Source organism: Anabrus simplex, chromosome 5 (genome assembly GCF_040414725.1).
Source record: "Anabrus simplex isolate iqAnaSimp1 chromosome 5, ASM4041472v1, whole genome shotgun sequence".
NCBI lineage: Eukaryota > Metazoa > Arthropoda > Insecta > Orthoptera > Tettigoniidae > Anabrus > Anabrus simplex.
This window is the reverse complement of record NC_090269.1, coordinates 274,314,611-274,340,462: the sequence shown is the minus strand read 5'-3', so window position 1 is coordinate 274,340,462 and position 25,852 is coordinate 274,314,611. Positions and strand designations below refer to the sequence as shown.

Below are 25,852 nucleotides of genomic sequence, written 5' to 3'. Positions count from 1 at the left end.
TTAAATTATATTTGATGTATCGTTTAAATGTAAATGAATTGTAAATAATTTTTAAATATCTGAATTCCTTGAATGATTTATGCGTCTGAAGTTTTCGCCTGTATGTTTTGTCAAAAAAGTGCATTAATTATGGAAGAAACTACAGTATTATGCATTTTGTTGCATGTGTCGGTGTGCCATAAATATTATTATTCGTATGTAAGTGTCGTACGTGAGAATGATTAGGTACATTTTTTTGTAACCATTTTGTATGTTTTCTTAGTTTAAGATTTTAAATTTAATGGTCAATTCGCATTGTAACTGTAGATATGTATGCCTTTTATCGTGACCTTTTTTCACCTAGACCGTGGTGCAATATATGTGATGAAATCCAAGAATTAAAAAATATTCCTATTTTTTTGGTTTCTAATTTCTTGCAAACTCTCGCTTTGGATTTGATGAAACTTGCAATTCAAAGTAGAATCAACCTGGAAATGGTTTCAACAGAAATTAAGCATCTTGGAAAGTTGCTTGTGAAAATTAAAGATCCTCCTCCACCTCCTGCTAAAACAAGCAAAATGGGTCGCTGCGATACTTGCCGACGCGCATGAAACAGGGCAACCAGGAAAACCTCCCATATATGCACCAATTGGATTTGTCCTGATCACCAGCAATCTGTGTGTGACACATGCCATGAAAAAGATAATGTAAGAATTTTCCTGAATACTGGAATACTGACGGCAAGTGAAGTGTAATGTTTCCTCCGAATTTCCTGTAACATAGGACTTAAATAATGACATTTTTGATGCTGTACAATTACCCCACCTTTTGTTGTTTGGTTTGCATCATGTATTTATGATGAATACTTTCAAGCTGTCAGTTTAGACATACAGTGTAAAGACGCCGCTAAAAGGAGGGAGTGTAGACGGTCTCTCACATAAACGCGGACTGAACGCATGGTTTTGTACTCTGTGCTACGGCAGCTGGCTCGGCCGAACTTATGTCGCACGCGGCCGCCCTGCTTTAAAAGTGTATGAAATCTTACCATATAAAAGATGCTGAAAGTGTCGTCCTTCCTGGGTTATACAGGCATTGTATCTGGTAATCACATTCTGGCTGACGTGAGCGAGTTCTGCCACTGTAATATTTCTGATTTCATTCATAATGTTTTCTTTCAGACTTTGCTTCATCTAACAGATGAGTTGATTTGTATTGATAAGGAGGATTTTTAAATATTTTCTTTTGTAAAGTTCTTTCAGTTCCTCAAACTTGTGAGGATTTGTTCGATACACGTTTTCTTTGTTTATCCCACAAGTAAATCACACTGATAGATTTGGAAAACAAGGGGGAAATAGACCAGCACTGATCACTCTGGTCTACAAACACTTCCAAGGTTGTAAGAAGGAAATCTTCTCTTGTATGAGCAGGGGCTGATCTTGTTTAAATCATCCATATGATTCTTCTTCTTCTGTTAACTGATGGAAGAATGGCGTCAAAATGTCATCTTGGTACCTCTGTGCATTTACTGTTGTCTCGAAAAAATAGGCCCAATTATTCTTCTTGCACTAACAGTGTACCAAACACCAATCTTCCTGTCATAATGAGGGACTTCACAAACACCATTAGGATTTTCTGTACACCAACAGCAAGAGTTACGACTGTTTACACGACCATTAAGATGAAACCAGGAGTGGATGTCCCCAGGCTGAAGAATTATAAAAGTACCAAACTTCCAAATAATTATGAATCTCATTGTTTGCTAGTATTATAAAAGAGATAAGAAAACTATCCTTCGAAATCGCCAATCACATGTAAAGTAAGATCATTTGAACATGAAAAGCCCATCTAATGTGAAGCTGTGGGGTTTTTTTTTCCAAATTGCAAACAGTATTAACTAGCTTTTTGTAGCAATTCATATCATAAACTAGAAATGTTGTTGCATTGTATCCATTGCTTCTGCTGCTGCCGAATGCTCCCTCTAATGGGCTACTAAGATTAGAAACTGGCTACTACAAACAGTTTTGTCTTTTATTTACACCCAGCAGACCATAATCTTCAGTCTCTTAACTTGTTCAATTCTAGTGATGGTGAGAACACGAATGTGCACATTTTATATCTGGATTGGTATAGACTTGCTCAATAGTTAAAAGTTCATCATCATTCGTAAATTGCTTAGCTTTTGCCTTCTGCTAAAATGATTGTACATATAGCGGTAAACATAGAGGTGTTACACTAAGGCCCATTCCTCCTACTAACTTACAAAATTTCTTGTTTTCAGACCCAATTGTGAAGGAACAAGGCCGCCTGAATATGGTTTCATCATCACCTACTCCCATAGCAGGCTCTGGGCCTGTAGGTGAGTAGCATGACAGGTAATGGAACCCATTCTCACATTTTACATTGCTGTCATGTGTGTAGTCGTGTAGTGTAGAACGTTGAAACCAAGTGAGCATTTGTAGCTGCTCCAAGGGTATGTTTGGTGCTGTAGAATTGAATACTTACTTACCTTTTGTTTAAAATGTAAACAACGAATTAGCTAGATTTGACTTTCAGCTGTTAGACGTTTTATTTTTACGTGCCATATGCTTTCATCTAGATTAGATTGGTAGAGAGAACAGTAGAGTCTTCAGTTACATAGTAAAATATGTATGAAATGGAAGGAGGTTCTAGGTAGAGATTTGGACTTCATTGGTTCTGATAAGTTATGTAGTGTATTTGGCTAGAAGCTATCTCCTGTGCTCAAAATTTTAGGAGTAAATTCCAACAGGCATTTAGTGTTTTAAGAGTCCCTGAGTGAGAGATCTACTGTCACATTAAAGAATCTCTCTATTAGTGCAGAATAATTCCAGTACTCTAATAGCTCTTTAGGCAGAACTGTAGATGGAAGAAAGAGACACTAGTCGTCATCGAAAGTAATATAACAAAGTCTGTCTGTTATAACTAATAATACAGCCTAACAGTTGGAAACTAAATCTAGGATTCTTCATGGCCATAATAGCTAAACGCTATAGTCATATTTTGATGACTTTGAAATTTATATTCCATTGGTGCTTCATTATTTTCTTCCATGAAATTCTTCACTATCTTTACTTCTCAGTTTTAACACTCGAACTGCGGCTGGGGCATTTGTGAACCAGCTGCTATTTCTTTCTTCCCTATCTTCTATAAAAAAAATATTTGTAGCATGTGTACAGCCACGGAATATTATACATTCTCAACGTGTGTGTCGTGTGAAGTGTCATTCCTACAAATAAGCTATATGCAGAATAATGTACATCGTGTGTACTGATGTCAGATGATTGGTCTCTAAAAATGGAGGAGGTGTAAGCCTTTCTTGCTATACTCTACAGTTGCAGTGCCATAGCAAGGGCTTAGAAATGGACTCATTGTGGGTCAGCGAAGTGGGGCAATCTTATTGTCCACGTGGTCGTTATTTGTATGGTTAATATTCTACATCAAAATATACTATGTGTATTCAATTTCAAAAGAAAAATGTCCAGCCCAGGTACTGGTATATTTATTGACTCTACACTTGTTACAAATAGTTATTTTTCAGAGTATAGAGAAGAAAGAACTAACAGCTAGGTCACAAATGACCCAGATGCAATTCTAGTGTTAAACATTAACAAAATACATTGATCTAAAACACTACATACTGATGATAATGTTTTCATAAGATTGAGTTCCTTTGCAGAATGGTATGTGAACAAGTACTCTATACTCTATTTATTCAATTATAAGCTGATCCCTGGAAAATCAAACTTTTTAAAAATTATTAATGAAGCACACACAGCATAGGGATTACATTTTCTGCCATTTAATTGTTTAGTCGATCATTGTCTTCAGATTCATTTTCACTTATTTCTTTGTCACTGTCTGCGTACAGGGAATGCTTCTTTGTACCATCAAGCATATTCAAAATCAAACCCTTTTTAAATGAATGACAGATGATTTTTCATGTAATGTTTGGAGACAATGCTAGAATTTCTGAAGTTCAGTTAGTAAAGTTATTAGCAGAGTTTCTGCAGCGATAGCATCCATGAGAAGATTACTTTGCATTTCCTTCAGTAGAACAACATCAGTAGATGGATACATGACTTCTATGAAATACATCGTATTGCTGGTAGATGGTACACTCATAAGAAACCAATCACCTGGAGGCAATAGAGCTAAAATATGCTGAAATCAGAAGGGTTACTTTTTCTATTAATGTTAAAGTGATTAATTATCTTAACCTCAAAATCAATAATATAATATTTAATAACTTTCATATCTGAGCCTGGGTTGATATGTGTACAAGTTACAAAAGGATCCTGAACAGTGTGGAAAGTATGATAGAATTCTGTAAAAGACAAATTTCCCATTCTTAGCTGTGGATTGCTATTCAAACATTGAGACATTGAAACATTGTTTATGCTGATTTCATGTGCCATGTTTTCCAGCCATATTCAAACAAAATTATATTTGAGTGCACTAAAAATATGCTTGGTTCTGCCACTGCCTTCTATATTTGCACTGTTCATAACTCTTGCAGGAGTTAATGTGTTAACTAACATTTCTCTGGAAAATTTTGAAGAAACGCAAGAATGTTAAAATGTTAAATCTTTAAAACTTTGTTAACTAACAACTTGTTAGTGTACATTTACAACTGTTGATGAAACTGGGCCTGTTTTTACATGATAGTAAAAACATATTTATGCAGCTTCTGGCGTTACTTTACAGAACTTTTTCTATTGTGTCAATCAGGGGTGTTGTCTACTTTACTGGCCGTTTTAATGATACCGATTCTCTACTGGGTATCATTTTTTTTAACCCTGGAAAAAGTAAAGAAAGGTTGGCTTACAATCGGGTAAATACAGTATAACCCTTTAGAAACAAATTATTTTTTTATGAAGCTTTTGTTGATAATGGTTTAGTACACTCTTTTTATGTACTTGTAGTCTTATTGTTTTATATTGAGAATAACTGGAAGAGTGATAATCTGCTTTTCCCATATTGCTAAAAATGACATAGCTACTAAAATACACTGAGAGGAGGGTCTGTTCTCTCCTCTGCCAGGAAACTGTACATGCATTGTTGGACTCGAATTACAGTATATTTGATCAAAAGTCATTAACTGTAGCATACCTGTAGTATGCTAGTTGTGATTTTACTTCTTCACTTCATTAGCTGTAATTTTCTCGTTATCTCACTTCACTGTCTGTTCTGTTCTCCTGTGCTCATTCATTGAAGTTTTCTTCTTTCTTACACCTCAGTCATCATAGCCTTGCTTGTATTTGCTGGTTCTACAGTGTACTCCTTATATGAATTAACTGTTTATGTATGGATAGGGATAAAACTATGGGAACTGATATGGAAGATGCTATGCTTGCTTGCTAATACGTAGACTCAATACTTATTCTCAAGTAGAAAAATTTGAACTAATACAGTGTTTCCCTATTTTCCAGTGGGCTCCTGGAAACGATCCTCTTAGAGAGGAAAACTTCTCATGAGAGAATATTGTTAACATAAGAAGTTATACTTTAAACCTCTTTGGTGATGAGCTATGATTCTTGTCATATAGGATCAAAAATAAATTCTCAGAGCAATTCTTAAAGTATAATTTTCTGTCAATTCAACTGAAAGAATTATTTAATGGTGGCTTCTCCAGAAGTGTGAAGGAGAGACGAGAAGAAATACAGTTAGCTTAGTGATAAAGTTGTACATACTTAATCATATTCAATTCCGGTAACATTTGTTGTACAAATAAAAGCAGCATGTATTCCGGGTGAGATGTTTTCTTCCTATTGGTAATAGCACATATCTTGGCAGAGGTCTGTTCCACAGTTTAGTATTCATTTGCGTCTTAACCCACGAGGGGTCGCGTGCCGAGTGTAGCGTCAGAGGTCGCATACGTTTTTTCAACCGGAAATCAATAAAACACCAAAAGCTACTTAATCCGTTATTTGTTACAATAATATAATACTATTTAAACACAGGCAAACACGTTTTAAATGATGTTTTATTTAATTTTAACACACATCTAGACAATGCTCCTTCTCTCTCTACTCAACAATGAATGATAACAGTGCACTTTCCGCATTATAAATAAGTCTATGCCATGACTCGCGTATGGTTGAATAGAACGGAGATAGGTAACATGAGGAGTCACATGCAAACAAAACCACCAGATAGCCAGCGTGTCCCTCGCTGAAGGAGTGCAGAGGGATAACAGTGGTGTGACAGAAGTTTGGACGAGTCCATTGAAAGGTACTGAAGGGTATAAAGTATAATAAACAGCGTTCGCGGAAGGATTGATCAAAATAGACAGATATGGTTGAAACGACCGGACGCGACCTCTCACGGGTTAAAAACTACGTACTTCAAAGTTTTGTTCCTTGACCTAGGAAATTCTTTTCACAATTGGTTGCAAAGTTGCATGAAAAAGATAGCTAGTTATTTCTTAAGAAGGAAGCCATTCTGTTTCATTGTCAACTCAGTTAATACAAATTATGTTTCAATCTCTCAAAATCACAACACTATAACATACCTGTAGAAATTATAAATTTTATCAGTTCTTTACAGGTATGTTATATATAGTGTTAGATTTTGTGTTCTTGACAGACTGAAAAACAATTTGTGAAAACTAGTCGAGCAGCCAAAAACTGCTAAATCATCACAATCTGTTAAAATATGTCATATTTCTGGTGGATTTGTTATATTTTAATTCACCCTTTACAGGCTGATCAATTTCTGGAAAAACAGGAAAAATGCATAGAAATCAAGTGCAGTTAATACATAGCAAAACGGCTCACTTCGTCAAAAAGAATACACTTACAACATAAGACAGGACCTAAACAGAATGAAAGAAAGTTTTTCCTTGTGTGATGACGTGACTCTGGTTATGCATGGTGAATAATAGCTAGAAAAGGGCAGAGTTGGCGGTGGAGATGTAGAAAGACGGATATACTGTACTTCCACAAACCACTCAAAAATGGTAGCACGCCCTGCATTGGCACAACGTATCCACTTTAGTCGTAGTAGTGACTTTGTTGGTAGATCTGGTGAGTTTTAGGCATAGGGGCATTAGTTTGAATTGACTGACTGTGGGCTATGAGCAAAAGCAATTCATTTTTGTTGGTTGTAAGTCTGTAACTGCTGTGTGTACGTTTAGGTGATGGTTTTTTTTTTTTTTTGTGTGTGTGTGTGTGTGTGTGTGTGTGTGTGTGTGTGTGTGTTTTTTTTTTTTTTTTATATATTTGACTGCTGGAAGGAGACAGGGACTGTTTGTGATGGGATGATAATCCACTTCATAGATTTTTGTCTAATGGTAAAGTGTAAGTGTGACTTCTGAAACCTTTATTTCATATTCTTTATCATCAGTTTTCCACTCCAGTTGCCCGGGTGTGGTTTACGAGCACTCTCCACTTCTGTCTGTCCATGTACCACTCTTCTCTCAAGACGACATCCCAGCTGATTCCTCTTGTTCCTATGTCCTCTTTCACTTGGTCCAGCCTCTTCCTAGGTCTTCCTACTGGTCGTTTTCCGGCTACGACTGTGTGTAGCCATTGTTTTGCTGTCCTTCCATCGTCCATTCGTTTTACATGGCCAAACCATTTCAAACGGGCCCTTGTCACTTTTTCATTCAGGGATGGGTACACACCAGCTTGCTCCCTTATTCTTTCATTCCTTACCCTGTCCCTTTTTGTCTTCTGTACCATAGTTCGTAAGAACTTCATTTCTGCAGCTTGTAGTTTGCTGTCCACTTGTTGGGTTGTTGTGCAGGTTTCTAGGCCATATGTTGTTATGGGGGTGAAGTATGATTGGAATAGAATCTGCTTTGATCTTAAGGGAACTTGTTCGTTCCAGAGGAGGTTCCAAACTTGATGGTAAAACTGAGCTGATTTTTGAATGCAGTTGTTAATCTCATGCTGTATTCTGTTATCACTTGAAATGATGCACCCAAGATATTTATATTGGTCTACTGTTTCCAGTTGTGTACCTTCCCGCATTATTTTTCCTTTCTTCTTCTGCCTGTTGACAGACATAGTAACAGTTTTTTATTTATTTATTGTTAATCCGTGTGCTTTCAAATATTCATTCCAGGTGTTCAGCCTCTCTTGGACTTCCTTCTCTGTATTTCCCCAAATTACTACATCAAATGCAAATGCATTGATGTCCATATTGTTCTTCTGCTTAATTTCTTTCATGACTTCATCCATGACAGTGATAAAAAGTTATGGTGAAAGGGTACTGCCTTGTTGCACTCCTTTAGTGGTTTGGAACCAATCAGAATTACCGTTTCCTATCTGTACGCAACTGCAGCAGTCTTCGTAAAGCATTTTAACTTTCTGGATAAGCCCTTTGGGTACATTCTTCTTTCTTAAACATTCCCATATAGTCTTCCTTGGAACACTATCAAATGCTTTTTCGAGATCCAAAAACACTAGTGTTAAGTCTTTGCCCTTCTCCCAATGCTTTTCTAACAGTATTCTAAGTGCAAATATGAGATCTTTATACCAGTGTAAATTATTGTTGCTAAATGATTTTCCAGTGTATGTTGATAAACTTTAGTAGCACTCTTTTATATTGTGGCACTAAAATTTAATGTAGGGAAAACAGATTCAGGTAACCAGCAGGCACTCTAAACATAAACATAAAAAGAAAGTAGGGTACACCTCCATCGGTGTTCTGAGTAACAAGGTGGAAGGATGTGGTTTGTCAGTGCCTAGGTTCATGATAATTATTAGATAATGCCGTCTTAACCTTTTGTTCACATACTTTAGCATTACTGCACATTATGTAATAATATGGACAACTTAAATGCAAAGGTTATGTTCCATGAGCGACATTAGAATGGTCAATAAAAGTAAAAGAAGAACGTTGGAAGATTTACCTTTATCTCATTATTAATCTGCTAGGTATTCATAGATTACAGATTCTTGAGATTTATTATTCACTTCTTTGTATAATCTCTATGATGTTGAGTATCGCACCACAATGGAGTTTAATACTTTTAAAGCCATTTATGGAACAGGACTTCATCTTCATGTTGAATTGCAAATCAAGCGTGGAACAGGCCTCGTATATCATTGCATCTTCCTTATTGAATATTGTTCTATGGCTAATGACAAGCTCTGGTACTTTTAACTCCAAATTATAGAATTTTTTAGACGCAGGATGCAGAAGTCTTGCTTTGTTTCATATTTACCAAAACAAATGTATTAAATATTTACTGTTCTAACAATTCCTGGTAAGTTCTACAGTTGACACACAACGGTAAGAATACTTATTTGCTAAATCCTCTCTTATAATTAAGAATAAATATCCAGGTGTCCTGACAAGACAAAATAGGATAAACCTTTCTACAAATTGTTGTAATTTGCTTTTGATCACTCGTGGAAACTTGATCTTTATTTACTTCAAAATCATATTTAACCTTAAACAAGGTATAAATTATGTGGATGAACTGTCGTCAAACTAATTTGTCCCATCAGGAGATATGATTATAATTTGAGTGGTCTTTGTATCAAGTAGAAGTTTAGGGAGAGAAGGAATCTAAAGCCTTAGTTATAGGACAAGATTACTGTGTTGCTGTTTTTGTGCATCATTTGTAGCTTGTCCTTCAATACAGTTAACATGCCAGACATGTAACAGTTGAGTCACATTTTATATAGGAGACCTTCAGTGTTCAAGGAATAGCACAAAGTGAGGTGCAAAGATACACTGAGTAAGAATTATTGCAGCATCAAGGGGTTTTGGCTGTTTTTGTGGGGTTTTGGCTGTTCTTGTAACACTGTATTTTAAAAATACCGTTGCTGCACCTTGAAATACCATTATGTGACTGTTGGGGGGAGAAATACTGACCCGCAGCACATGTATCACTTAAAACGAAAATTTGTTGATATAGTTCATGCAATACTGAACCTTAGACAACACCTTTCTGGTCAGGGTTTTAAGCTGAGATATCACACAGTAGTTTTTCTTGGCGTGACGAAGATATATACTCCTTGTCTGAGATATAAGATAGTATTTCGTTAACAAAACAGTAATTTTCTGAAATTGAAATTAAGCATTGTTGAAAAGAAATATTAGCACTAACCCTTTCCTACCATCTGTGCTTTATGATTTGTTTGTTTAAAAAAGCCATTATTGGCTAAATTTTTTATAAGCATCCTGTAAAATAATATAACAGGCGTACTGCAAATTAATATGGGGTATAAATATGAATTGGATCAGAAATCCTGGACATTTGGGACATGAGTTTTGCCTAATTCCAGCAATGTTACAAAAATATGTATATTCTCCATTAATTCTTCTAAAACAATTGTAATTATAATACATAAGAGAATTTTAGTTTCATGGAGGTGTAATTATAATACATAAGAGAAGTTTAATTTCATAGTGGTAGATTCATAGGAAGTAGCCGCTTGCAAATGGTATGGATTGGTCACGAGTAAGGTCTGGATGTTGATGACGGAAAATATATTTTAAAATGCACTTTAAAACGTTAAAAATTACTGAAATAAATGTCCTTAAAGTTAAGAAAATTAATTATAAAATGTTTGAAAATGAATGTTCAGAAATCCCTCAGAAAATAATAGGTTAGACACAGAGCTACAATGTACATAATACAGGCCTCTTATTTGGAGGTTGCTTGAAGTCAAGAAGTACACAGTACAAGAAATATTTATTGAAAAAGGAAATAGTTTGAAAAGAACTCTATATAATAAGATTTGTGAAATTAAAATCTACAAGAATATTTTAAAAGATTATAAGAAACTTGAGAAAGAAATTTCTACAACATTTAAAACAATATGATGCAGGAAAAAAAACTCTAAATACCAAGAATAAGACAACTTAATTATATGTTCATTTAATTCACCTTTGAGTTTTACTGAACTGTAAACATTGTATTCCAGTATTGGAAAGTGAACGATCTGCCAACAAGATTTTATACTTCGAAAAACTGTGTTCTACCATCAGTTGATGTTATTGGAGCATACTTGAAATGGGTAAGATTGTTGGCTGCTAAATCTTCCCCAGTCCCATCCATCGAGTAGTTTTTTGTTTTCCTCACAGTATATCTGGGATTTGATGAAGTTTTATATCCAGTATTTTCGTCCAGCACTATTTTCAGTTTAAATGCAATAGCTGTATCATTTTCACCAAGAATGTTGTTAATATCAGACTCCACCTGTTAAATTGGTGAAATGGAATCTAACATAGCCTCACCTTTCTTTTCCAGTGGTAGCCTATATCCAGTAATCGGGAGACAGTGGATTCGAACCCCACTGTCGGCAGCCCTGAAGATGGTTTACCATGGTTTCCCATTTTCACACCAGACAAATGCTGGGGCTGTACCTTAGTTAGGGCCACAGCAGCTTCCTTCCCATTCCTAGGCCTTTCCTATCCCATCTTCGCCATAAGAGCTATCTGTGTCTGTGCGACGTAAAGCAAAATAGCACAAAAAAAAGTCTTTTCCAATGAAGTGATGTTGGCAATAATGCAAAGTTTGATTTAATAAATACCAAACTGCCCTCCATATTTGGTTCAGAGAGGATGTCTTGAACAATCTGTATTGAAACAGCTTCTTCACAATCACACATTTAACACATTGGAGACCATGTCTTAGGGTGGCATAACGTATATATCATCAAAAATTAAAGGGCTCTATTCTACAGATTAAAAAGTTGCATAAAGATCTATTGAATACTTTTCACATTACACATTTTCCAACGGTATGAATTTTACAACAACAAAAATGTCTGGCAACTGTCCTACACATAATGTAATGAGCTTTAGTTTGGAACAATTTGAAGCTTTCAGGGACACAAAGTGCTACAGAACACATTGGATACCACCAGCATGTCTCTTTTCTCGTTACTTTCCCATTATACGCTTTTCCTTTATCTGCACAGGCTTTGCAAGTGCATCCAAATCACCAAAAGTACCCGGCGAATGTTCATCAGTCCCTGCTTTTGAATTATCATTGCTTGTGTTACTTCCTTCTAAATGAATCTCCAGTCATATGAAGATCATGAAACATTAGCTAAATAAACTACAAGTGCAAAATCACACCTGGGTGGAATATGATAGAATAGGTTATAAATACCTTCATTACTAACACGAAGTTCAATCACTACTGATCTGCATTTAGGGCAGAGTCCCAGGTGGCAGATTCCCTATCTGTTGTTTTCCTAGTCTTTTCTTATATGATCGCAAAGAAATTGGAAAATTATGGAACATCTCCCTTGGTAAGTTATTCCAATCCCTAACTCCCCTTCCTATAAACGAATATTTGCCCCAATTTGTCCTCTCTAATTCCAACTTTATCTTCATATTGTGATCTTTCCTACTTTTATAAACGCCACTCAAACTTATTCGTCTACTGATGTCCTCCCACACCATCTCTCCTCTGACAGCTTGGAACATACCATTTAATCAAGCAGCTCGTCTCCTTTCTCCCAAATCTTCCCAGGCCAAACTTTGCAACATTTTTTAACGCTTCTCTTTTGTCGGAAATCACCCAGAACAAATCGAGCTGCTTTTCTTTGGATTTTTTTTTCCAGTTCTTGAATCAAGTAATCCTGATGAGGGGTCCCATACACTGGAACCATACTCTAGATGGGGTCTTACCAGAGACGTATATGCCCTCTCCTTTACATCCTTACTACAACCCCTAAATACCCTCATAACCATGTGCAGAGATCTGTACCCTTTATTAACAATCATATTTATGTGATTACCCCAATGAAGGTCTTTTCTTATATTAACACCTAAGTACTTGCAATGATCCCCAACAGGAACTTTCACCCCATTAACACAGTAATTAAAACTGAGAGGACTTTTCCTATTTGTGAAACTCACAACCTGACTTTTAACCCCGTTTAGCATCGTACCATTGTCCACCGTCCATCTCACAACACTATCGAGGTCACCCTGCAGCCGCTCACAATCTTGTAACTTATTTATTACTCTGTATAGAATAACATCATCTGCAAACAGCCTTATCTCTGATTCCACTTCTTTACACACATCATTGATATATATATAAGAAAATATAAAGGTCCAATAATACTGCCTTGAGGAATTCCCCTCTTAATTATTACAGGGTCAGATAAAGCTTCGCCTACTCTGAGTTCTATTTTCTAGAAATATAGCCACCCATTCACTCACTCTTTTCTAGTCCAATTGCACTCATTTTTGCCACTAGTCTTCCATGATCTACCCTATCAAATGCCTTAGATAGGTCAATCACAATACAGTCCACTTGGCCTCCTGAATCAAGGATATCTGCTATATCTTGCTGAAATCCTACAAGCTGAGCTTCAGTCGAATAACCTTTCCTAAACCCTAACTGCCTTCTGTCAAACCAGTTATTAATTTTGCAAACATGTCTAATATACGGCAATCAGAAAGAATACTTTTCCCAAAGCTTACATACAATGCATGTCAAACTGACTGGCCTGTAATTTTCAGCTTTTATGTCTTCTCTTTTTTTTTTTCTCCCTAGGGGCTTAACGTCGCACCGACACAGATAGGTCTTATGGCGACGATGGCTTTATGTCTATCACCCTTTCCTTTATACACAGGGGCTACTACAGCAACTCTCCATTCATTTGTTATAGCTCTTTCAACCAAACAATAATCAAATAAGTATTTCAGATATGGTACTATATCCCATCCCATTGCCTTTAGTATATCCCCAGAAATCTTATCAATTCCAGCTGCTTTTCTAGTTTTCAACTTTTGTATCTTACTGTAAATGTCATTGTTATCATAGGTAAATTTTAATACTACTTTAGTGTTACTCAGGGTCTAGATCTGAATCATCTACCTCTTCTTCTGAACCACTGTCATCAGAAATCTCTTCTAAAATCTCTACAATTCCACTTTCATGCAATGATCCAATCAAAATAGCAGAAATAAAACACTGTCTAAACCCTTCGCACGATGTAAACAAAACTCTAAAAGTGCGCGCCTAGTCCAATTGCACTCATTTTTGCCAGTAGTCTTCCATGGAGTGTAGAAGCGAGCTTGAGCAAAAATAAGTTGCTATAAGTTCAAGAAAACAATGACAGAGGATATGAATGCACGGAATAGCTGTTATAAAAGTTCTTTAATTTGGTACGTATAGTTTCTGCTCGATTCTCGTCCTGGCTGTGTTGACAGTAGAAGAAATACTCGGGCGCGGTCAATCTGCACTGTTACCCAACCCCGATACACACTTGGGCTCGGTCTCCAATGTGTTAAACATGTGCCCCAGCGTAATTGTAGGTTGTGGTGGTAACACGATATCCAGAGCTTTTCCTTTGAATTGTGTAACTTGTGAGGGGCTTTTCAGAAAACCATTTTAACTTTGGTCTCATGTTCCGTTATCTTGAACAGGGACCGGGCTGATAAGCTCAGACAGTAGAGAGCTGGCCTTCTGATCCCAACTTAGCAGGTTCAATCCTGGCTCAGTCCGGTGGTATTTGAAAGTAAAATTCCTTTTATTCATTAAGGAAAAAGTAATATAATTACGTAGTGCAACAATGATTTTGCACAGTGTTGTAGTGTTGTACGACTTTCGCTGTTCACTGAATTTCTAAAGATAGTAGTTAAAATTTAACAGGCGCCGGTGATAATAGTTAGGCTCCAAATGGCGAGATGGTGTTTCATAATAATAATTAGCTGAAAAATGTATGTCCAATAACGGTCCATTTATATTGGATTATAAATGTACTCATTCGGGACAAATATTTCAGGTTCCGTGTGGAAATATCATCAGGGAGTTTCATCACGATTGAGAACAGAGATATTTACTATTCAAGATTGTTAATGTATCTACCAGATAGATATACTGTATGCCTTCAAGTATACCTCTAATAACTAAAGATGAATTCTGACAGGTAGGGCTGGAGGGAGGAGCATTCCACATGCCATTTCACGATGTTGCCACATTCCAGCATTCCTTTCTCTTGCCCCTCGCTTCCGGCTTACTTGTTCCCTCGTTCATTCTGACCGCTGTGATCTGTTGTAGACTACCTGGCCAGACTGTGACTGACTTGGTCTCACGTTCCGTTATCTTGTACAGGGACCGGGCTGATAAGCTCAGACAGCAGAAAACTGGCGTTCTGATCCCAACTTAGCAGGTTCAATCCTGGCTCAGTCTGGTGGTATTTGAAAGTGCTACAGGAAGTAAAATCAGTAACATTAGTCTTCTTTAACATGGGTGGTACCTGTCTGTCTGTTAGGTCATCAGCCCAGAGGCTGGTTGGATCCTCAAATAGCACCACCAAAAGTTAAGCGGTTATAAGGAAACCGCAAAAACCAATGGCAGCACCAAAATGAGGCGTACTAGGCAAGACGAGGAGTGAGGTAGTTTGCCATTGCTTTCCTCACTGGGTCAGAAAGTGCTATTGCAGCACGACTGACCCTATGGCCAACACCTTTCATAACACTCAGATACACCAGTCATGCTCTGAATGTCATTACTCAGCACCACCCATACCCCAGCAGCTTCCATATTGTCACAGCCATGGATGAGACTGGGACTTCGGTGAAAGCTACACTTTACTCTGGCCTGTGCCAAGAGATGGATACAAAAGTACTGTATCCATCAAGAAATGGCAGCAGGCGAAGGGGTGGTACCTATAGCCCGACAAATCCTTCAACGTGCCCTTTGTCCTATGCTTTGTCTCTGTACACCTTATTGGAATAAAGTCTGATTCGATGGCTGAATGTTCAGCGTACTTACCTTCGGTTCAGAGGGTCTCGGGTTCGATTCCCGGCCAGGTCGGGGATTTTAACCTTCAGTGGTTAATTCCAATGCTCGGGGGCTGGGTGTTTGTGTTGTCCCCAACATTCCTGCAACTCTCACACCACACATAACACTATCCCCCACCACAATAACACGCAATTACCTACACATGACCTCATCGGAGGGTCTGCCTTACAAGGGCTGCACTCTGCTAGAAATAGCCACACAAACTAATTATTATTATTGGAATAAAAATAGGATGTAAAACAATTTCTCTTCCTTGGTAATGAATTCTCACGCCATGGCCGGTGGTATTTTTTCATGAGGTGGACGAGTCCTGATCCTCCCTCTTCCTCGAGGAGTATTCATCGTACTCTAAATATATATTGAAATACAATGATTGTACGGAATTAGTGTTTAAAATACCGTTAGATACTTCCTAACGGCCACAAAACAGAAATAAAATGCCACTCGCACTGAACTGCTTGCGACAAGATCTAACTCAGAAGTGAAAGGTTTGGCAACTCCAAGCAAGACGAGCTTGCCAGAAGATTTATCTCCATGGCAACCGCAGTCGCCCCACCCTCATTTCCATGGCAACCGTACACCCCACTCCCATTATCTCACCCCTGCAGGCAGTAAACGGACCTCCCTCTAAGAAATGTCAGAATTCAACTTTTGATATTAGAGGTACAAATAACCTCATTGATTTTATTCCCAGTAAGCAGGATTGGATTGTTTGTGAGTTTATCAGATAATTTAAACCAAAAACAACCACAAGCCACAGCTTATCAATCTTAACTGCGTATTATATTAGAAATGTTTTCAAGGCACCTCTTAAAATAGTGAAAATTGTAATTCATTACGTACATTATAAAATATTAGAGGTTGTAGGCCGAGCTCTTTGTGTCCAGTCAAAATACATATATTGCAATGAACATAAATAATAACTTATTTCTTACAACTTCAATTGAAAATGATGTGGATTTTTACCCTCTTCCATTATTTTCTGTCTCCATTTAAAAGTTGGGTAGCGCCGCAGTGATTGAGAGTGACTGGGAGAACTTTGCCCAACCTTCACAGCCTGTGATATAGCCACGTCGTCATGCTGCGCTCATCACCAGCCCGCCCGCGGGACGGAATGCTCGACATGAGCACCTGTGCACTAACCTAAAACTTGAAAAGATTCTTTCATCACTTTTGCTAACGGAAACTATGTTGTAAGAAACTTTGGCATTAAATTTATTGTTTTGATTTTTCCACCACTCATAGGCTGTAACCTGTGATGTGACTTCTTTCTCAATATTTAATTCTTGAAAAGGCAAGGGTTTTGACTGAAACTTGACAATTAATGGAAGAAATGAACTTATTTCAGTGAGAAGAAGAATATTCCTTGAGGATCCATCTATTCAATACCAGAAGTGAACTTGACAAAAAAAAAAAAGGTTGCTTTTTATTTTCTTTTTCAGTTAAATCTAGTGCTGAATTCTTTACTTTTGAATCCATCATGCAAAGTATGAAATGAGCTGGTGTTGGAGCCATATTATATCTGTTTCTGAATTTTTATGTGCCCCATTTGTCCTTTATAGCTTGAAATTTGAAGATTCTTCCTCACATGTACTGACCCGGGAATAGTACATTTGTTTTTCCTGAATGTCGTCAAAGGCAGTGGCATTAGGTTTCAGATTATTAAGCATGTTCTCTACATTCTGTTTTAATATAAAATTAGAAACTTTTTTTCCACTGCTTTAACTGTATTTCACAAGTGTTTTCATACATTTTTAACAAAGATGTCTCCAGCCATTTGGAAACTCATTGTCATTTGGTAGCAGATTTATTACATCCAAAAGTGATGACATCCAAATCTTATTCATTTTCTACAGAAGATGCATTTTTGAAATTGGTACTTCTGCTTGATAATTGGTAATATGAGCTTGACCAGATGTGTCAATACTGTCCACTAAATAAACATTGCCTGTTTTAGTGGTAACCGTCAGGCATGTTACAGGTTCATTGTGAACATTTGACCAACCATCAAACACTAGACACTTGTTCAGAATAAGGGAACAGATTTGATTTTCCTCTTCGTAAATAGTTTCCAATAAAGGCCATACCAAGAGACAATCGCAGAAGGATCCTCCTCTTCCCCGCGCGAGACCTCCTCCATAACCTCTTCCTGGCAATTTCCTTCCACCAGCTCTCGAATGTCCATGTCATTCATCTCCAACCCCATAGTCATCCCTAAGGACACAATTTCATTGACAATCGGCGGCTCATTTTCACCAACAGTCCCCTCAGTCATGCCCAAGAACACAGTCAGGCCACAGCTTTCCACAAGCGGAAGTGAGAGTTCTCTTGGTGACTCCATCCCAGGCTTTATCGATGATATTCAGGCAGTTCACGATGGAGAAATGATTTCTCCCAAATTCTCGGAGGGTAAGGTTTGTTCCTTCGGTCACTTCGAAGCATCGCTGAAATAGTGCTTTGGTGTATAGCTTCTAGAAGTGGGAAATGACTTGCTGATCCATAGGCTGGAGTAGTGTTGGGAGGAAGGAACTTACCCTTAACGAACTTGAATTCCTCCAGTACGTTGTCCTCAAAGCCTGGAGAGGATGAGCAGAAGCATTGTCCATAACCAGCAAGACTGAGCGGCAGATTGTTTTCTGAAAGGTATTTCTTCACTACAGGACCAAAGACCACGTTCATCCATTCAACAAAGGCATAGGGGAGGGGGGAAAAGTAGGCATACGTGACGCTCGTATTGCGGAACCTCACTCGCTTATCAAGTTACAATTTATTTAAAATGTTTGTTCGTCTTGCAAAACACTCGTAGTCCAAGTTACTCACATTCCGAGGTTTCACTGTATGTCCTTGACTTTCTCTTGATAGCCGTGTATTACAGTCGTTAAATTACAAGCAGAAGGATGCAAATGAAACAACAGTTTGTGCTATCTGTCTCGAGGTTAACTGGGGTAAATCAGTCCTACTTTTTCTCTTCCCACTTGCGCATACATATGTGCTATTCGCTGTGAAATGCAGATCTAACCGCTTCCTGATTCATCCAGCTGACAGACATTGCATGTTATTGTTCTCAGCGTACGATATCATGTTAGAAGCATGCTTTCTATTCTCAAGAGTCTCGTGGGATGTTCATAATCTGCAAAGCATTGAGAATTTATTGGGTTTCACGAGACATGCTCTCTCGTTTCCCATCCCTAGTCGGAAAGCAGTACTGGAGTGAAAATAAGTTTTCATGGAATAACTAAAAAGCATAGCAGTTGAGGCTTTCACGGCCAGCGCTACAGATCATATCCCTGTTTTCCGGGCTTGTAGGCCATGGTCCAGGAGCATGTGATGGTCCCGATGTTTCACCGAATACTGCGTTCGGCATTGTTAAGGGTTCCGACTGACTTCGATAGCAGCGAAGTTCTCAGTTGAATAAAATGGTGGTGTAATGCCACCTCATTATATAGTGCAGGCTACTGTGCGCTGCTCATGTGTTGGTCCGCCATGCGGGGGGGGGGGGGGGGGGGCAGTTGCTTATTGGTGGTTCTTCGGCCAATGGTTGCAGCATTAAGGAGCTTGATGTACATCGACCTGCCCTGGCTGAGACAGGCTACTGATCACCCGTTGCTTTTTCTGTTCTGCCTCAGCCATCGTGTCCTTCAGGATTTAAGGCTTTCAGGACAGGAAACCAGGCTTTGTTTACCCGTTTGGATTCTTCCTTTACGGTTGAAGCTGTTGGTGTGCGTCAGGATTTCAATGGCTTCCCTGTAGCCGGATGTGATAAGACACAGTTGTTGACAGTACTTTGGTGTTGCTTTACTGTATGTCATAGCCTGCTAGCAGCGAGTGTTCAGCGACTGATGATCTATCTACGTGTCCTAGCTGGCTGCGTTTTGTAGTGCCTATGTACACCTGGCCACTGCTGCACATGATCTTGTAGAGACGAACTGTGGAGAGAGGATGACACGTCTTTGGCAGACCTAAGTAATTCTTGGATTTTCTTCATTGGCCTACATATGGTTTTAACCCCATAGGACTCCACTAGCTTCTCTATTCTGTCAGTTGTTTTCCCAATGGACGGCAGAAAGGCTTTAGCTTCCGGCCGCTCCTCTTCTTTCTCCTTGGTTGTCAGACGTCTGGGATGGAGTGCTTGCTGGATATCTTTATGGCTGTCCCCGTTAATGAGTAGGGCCATATTGAGGTGGCTGAGCTCCTCGTTTAAGCACCGAGGTTGACAAATTCTCCTAGTACGGTCCACTAGCGTCTTAATCACTCTGTATTTTTGTCGTGGGTGGTGGTTGGACGTCTTCTGAAGATAGCGGTCTGTGTGGGTCAGCTTGCGGTACTCTGTGTCCCAGGTTTGAATCTGCAGTCTTCATTACCAGAACATTAAGGAAAGGGAGTTTTCCCTTCATTTTCTGTCTCCATAATGAAGTGAATATTGGTGTTAATACTATTCATATGCTGAGTCTTAACTTGCTTGAGCTTTCAACAGAATTTTATTTTATGTAACCAGTCTTGATTTCAATTCTATGAGTTATGCATACAGTTTTTTAAGGGACACTGGGACTGAGTTTTAAGCATATTTTATCAAATATTTCGATTTTCACATAAGGCTCTACCCCTGACCATTGCGGATAAATTAGCGATATAATTTTCCACGTTCCGCCATTTTTAAAGGCACAGCGGGACATTTAAATGCATGCTGCACAGCCATTTAAACGCCCCTTCCTCTTCGATTCTCACCGAACATTATCCTGCACACGCATTTATGCGTTTTTCATCACATAATTTTGAAATGCGGTGTATGGCACCAACACAGTACTGAAGGAGTGTGTAAACCAATTTGTTAAGAGAATGGAAAAAGGTTTGAGACAGATGCTACAAACTTGGAAAGTGAAGGGTGTGCAGTTAGGTGGCCATTCAGGTGGTCTTCCTAATACTACAATTACCAAGCTTACCAGCTATTATAGGAATTATATTGTACAAATCACACTTAATGTTGCAAACATAAAAAATGCTATCTCTGCCACACTCTACTATTACATATCCACTGACAGTAAGCCCCAACATAAGAAATGCCCCAAGGCTTAGATGATTGGTGCTTCTATAACAAAAGCATAGCAGAAGGTATGGTACCTCAGAGTCATGATAAAATGTCGGTAGAACTTTCTGAGCCATTAGTGTGTAAGATTATGCCTGTGTATCAGAGGCTGGCCTCTGATGAAGTACTATCCCGATGTGTCCGTGGTACCACGCAGAATTAGAACGAAAGTCTACATTCTAGCATCTAGAGAAAGTGTCCAAAGGAAATTTTGTATCAAGAAAGAGACTTGAAATTGGTGTATGCAGTGCTGTGGCAGAGTTCAATAAAGGGTGGAGTGAAACAATACACTTGAAGTCGGATATCAAAAGAACTTCAGTCTCTCATGTGACAGAAAAATCAGTCCTTAGGCTGATGCTCGCAGAAAGTATGAAATACAGCGATCGTCCTCTGAGAAGAAAAAATCAACTCGACGAAAGGTGAAGGTCACAAAAATGAAGAAAGAGGCTGAAAAACGGAAGACGGGGAGTGTTACTTATGCTGGAGAATAGTTCTAATGAGTAAGTCAACTGACAACATTAAAAAATATGCATCACTTTAGAAAAATGCTATTTTCTCAGTTTCACATTTTCAGATGTATAAAATGTCATACCAGTTACAGATATGTTGCTAATACCTTGAAAATGCACATGAATATTCTTTAGTACGTTATCCATAAACGTGTGCATCACTTTTATGATTGAAATTCTGGTTTGCCTGTAAAAAATTTTCAAAACTTAAAATTTCAATAATTTTACAAAAAATAAACTTCAACAGGGGAAAAAGTCCTATCTCCATAGTAAATAATACAATCTAAAAAACGATGCACAGTTTTATTTATATAAGAATATGGTACTAGATCATTACTTAAAAAATTTGCTATCTGGATCGCTTTGATATGCTTAACATTTAGAATATTTGAATAATTTGCATATAAATATTGGAAAATAATTAATATCTATGAAACTAGTAAAGCTACACTGATCAAATTTAGTACAGATATCCACAATAGTACATACCTTGAGCCAACGAAATATTAAGGTAATATCTTAATTTTTACAGGAATTAGAAATTTCAGTCCCAGTGTGCCTTAAGACCTTTATGTCTGTACATTGTTTATTTTCTTTGATATATTTGTGTGATTTACTTTTAAGGCTGATAATGACCTACAGTTAGGTTGAAACTAGTCCCTTAACATAAATGTAATGTGAAACATTGTACAGTTTGTATTGAAAAGGTGGACCTTAATAATAAAATGTTTAAATACTATTGCTGTAGAAACAGCCGTAATTGTTCCTTTCCATGGTCCAAAACACGAAGGTGGCATCAGTAAAACGCAGCCACACCTTAGGTGCTGTTTGTTTGAACTTTTCCATAAAGAAATTTGCAATCACCGAAATCAGTGGACTGCCCATGGTGACACCGTTGATTTGTTAGTAGAAATTGCCATTCCACAGGTAATAGCTTGTGGTGAGGAAGTGGTTGAACTAGTTGGTAATTTCCTCGGGAAAAATCTGAGCGATGTGCTCCAGGGCCTCATTCACAGGTACCTTAGTGAAGAGTGACACCAAATCAAAGCTAACCCTTTCCTAGCCATTCGTCACTATAAGACCTATCTTGTGTTGGTGCAACGTAAAGTCAGTTGTAAAATAAATTTTAAAATGTAATTTCACCAAAAATCAATGTGAGAGATTTATAAATTTTCTGTAATTGAAAATCAGTGAAAATTACAAGAAGCTGTTTGTTTTTATTTAAGCTTAATGTCATTTCCAAAATTGTCTCTTCAAAAGTATTTCAAATCTACTTGTATTATTAGGCATTAGCTGGGAAATATTCCCTGAAGGGTTTTCAAAGTCCCTTCAAAAGTTCTTTAACCATTTTCATAACATTTTCTTCCAAAGAAAGATTATTTTCCGCCAGGAATTTGTGAAGATTATCAGACTTAAATATATACTCTCTGGGAGGTTTCTTTTTTAAGGGTCTGCAGAATAATAGCTTCTTTTTTACAGACTCTCCATTTACAGACAAAAGGTACCAAAATGGATAAATGGGCAACGTCAGTCGATTCATCAAGTCGAACCACAAAAAATGGCTGCTAGGAACTCTTTCCAAAATGTTATTTTCGATAGTTTGCCACGTTTTTAATCTGTCAATCATGTTTCGGACATTGGTACTGTATTGACGTTTTTGCAGAAGACTTTCCAAGTATGCACTGTACACTATTATTTATAGAGCGGCACTAGAACTTCTGTGATTGAATGAGGTTTCGCAGTTTTAGTAATTCTGTAGCTAACGTGGTAAGACTCTTCGGTAGCATTCTCACTGTCACTGTTTGCAACAGATACAAAAGAAGTGAAATCATTTTTCCACTCCACCGGCACTCGTTAGCTTTTTGTGTAAAAAGAAAAATCAGGAAACTTGTTTCTAAATGGTGTTAGAGTAGAGGAGGTTTCATACTACTGTTAGGGTCAGATGGCTGGATGGCTGTCAGTTTATATTCGGTAGATAGAGAGTTCGAACCCTACTGTCATCAGCCCTGGATGTTCCATTGTTTCCTATTTTCATACCAGAAAAATGCTGGGGTTGCACCTTAATCAAGGCTATAATAGCTTCCTTCCCACTCCTATTCCTGTCCTATCCCATCATCACCATAAGACCTGTCTCTGTCGGTACAACATAAAGCAAATTGGGGGGGTGGAGGGGGACTAACTACAACCAATTTTGTAACTCCTTGATTCTCTTTCAAACGTCTACTTTTCCTCGCAGATGGTTCACCTTTATCGGATCGATGCACTTCACTAGAAGCTGAATAACCACTAGAGTCTGACATTGACGCAACGCAAACTTCCTTTTTTAATACTCAGTGTTTCTCTTCCAAACCCTCTCTTTTCAGCCAGTTATCCATTTTAGATTGATCAGAAAAGAGTATGATAAACAACTTACCACGTCGTTATTACCACCAGGTCAAGTAAGAATAGGCTGTTGAAAGACTTCAAACGAATTAACAGATGACAGGCTCCCCTTCATTACTGTATATATACTGTTGTACTGTGCAACTAATTTAATTCAAATTGGATGACTGTGCGTGATGATCCTATAGGTAGAGCCCTCTGTGCAGAAATCTGATCCGTAAAGATAGTGTCTTAGGGCAGATGCAAACTGTATGGCCATATGGATCATTTTGCTGATAATTTCTTAATCATGAAATTTATTGTTTTTCACTTGGGTATACTCTCATTTTTGCTTGTGATTAGGTGACCCTTGACATTGGTAATGGGAGAATAGTGATATACAGGGACTTGAATCCATAAAACTGTAAATCTGACCTAAGCCTAACAGGCTCCTGCCCACAGTTAGGAACAAAAGTTCCGAAAGGGAACCGCTCAATACATCGATAGTTGTCGCAAGAGGAAATCCCTCATAAACCTGTGACTGTAAGGGGTCTGGTTCCAGGCCTGTTGTATTATGTTAACAGATCTATCCATTTCAATACCTTGCAATAATTGCAATATCTGTGGATAACCGTTCGCGGATGTGGATTTATTTTGTATATCCGCGCAGGGCTCTACCTACAAGAAGTCAGCAGCGAGCATGAAATATGATGCTCATTATTCTTACATAAATGTTACAAACTATCGCCTTGGCCTTGTAATAAGGAATGTTGTATGCATAAAACAGTGACGGTTTGTGATATTTTACTCTGGGTGTGCCACGATCTCTTCCCCCTCCCCAATCAGTCCAGTTTTCACTGACCTGCACCACAATATTTTTCGCCAAAATATAATAATAATTCGATGTCATTGGCCGAACAGAAATCTGCTTCCGAAATAGAACGATCATGTAGCAAAAATCGGATAATATCGTGAAAACCTTGGAAAATTCTTGGGTAGTCAGGTGTGTTTCGTCTCATCGTGGCCTCTGAGGGCTAGTTCAAACTGCCTACAGAACTTAACAGCATAGGTTAACTTACTAGGAATGCATCAACTCTTCAAAACCTGTTTGTTTGATTGTTTAATTTTAAGTCTGTGTACACTGTCATCAGGTATCTACTCTACCAAGCACAGCAAATTCATACCAGCGTTTTATGTGCTTCTCAATCATTTTATCTATTTTCACCTTGTCAAGTACTTAACAATTTGACCAACCTACAAATCGTGCCATCGCCCTATCGTTAGATTTTAAATCTTTATTTTAGCTTCCTTGTAGAATTGAATTGTACAAATGGTCAGTATAATGGAATTCATTGTTTTGTTAAATGTTTTGGAATTAATCTCTAACAACAGTTAATGTAAGACGTAGGGAAAAAAGCCTAGGTACATTGTCAAGTGGCTGGCGATGTTGCTGAAGGCCCTGCCAAACAGCCATTACACTCACCTGTACTCTTCCTTCTCTGACAAGCCCATATTGTCCTTCCAGGCTGCTCCTGCACCCTGCACAATTGCTAACTCTAGGAACCTACTGAGGGCTCTCCTGCCACATCCAAGCGTCTCAAGACTAAAGAGACAACATCGTGCTTGCTGTACAGCAGCCATGGTCTGAAGCCTTTGCCATATCTTTGAAAATAGAAAAGCAAAATTTTACAAAGAAAATTATAAAAACAACATTGTATAACTGAATACACACCACCGTACTTTCGACTTAGCTACATTTATCCATCTCTTTATGCAATCAGTTAGAGTGAAATTAAGTGTTTTTGAAAAAGCGGTGGGGCAGTACCCAAACACCCTTCATACACCAAACGCCACTTTATAAAACTAGGAAATAATATATTTGTGACGGCATCAAAAATTACTAGTTAAATATTTTTTCTTTGATTGCATTCAACTTTCATAATCCAGTAGGAGAATAAAATGTTTTTAAAATTAAATCAAGTAAAGATTAGAGATTTTTGGTAAAATCTGCTCAAATCAGCTGTAAAATGTTTGTTGCTTCATTTATTATTAATTAGCTATAATACCAGTTCCGGAAAAATTCGTCCAATAGCAGTGTTATAAGAAGCGGTAGGCCTAGGGGCTGGATATTAACGCACCATAAATAAAATATGCCCAAAACATTATTTT

The 25,852-nt window shown here is 37.9% G+C and overlaps 1 protein-coding gene across 4 annotated transcripts in view; it reads left to right on the top strand.

Moving 5' to 3' along the window:
• Nucleotides 1–25,852, top strand: part of CkIIalpha (casein kinase II subunit alpha) — a 149,873-nt gene that overhangs the window by 108,197 nt on the left and 15,824 nt on the right. For 3 of the 4 annotated variants that reach the window (XM_067147384.2, XM_067147383.2, XM_067147385.2), the window contains exon 8: nucleotides 2,258–2,335. In XM_067147384.2, the coding sequence (XP_067003485.1) occupies nucleotides 2,258–2,335 (78 nt within the window). Of the gene's footprint in view, nucleotides 1–2,257; nucleotides 2,352–25,852 lie in introns of all 4 variants that reach the window. The other variant, XM_068227614.1, reaches the window with a different exon arrangement.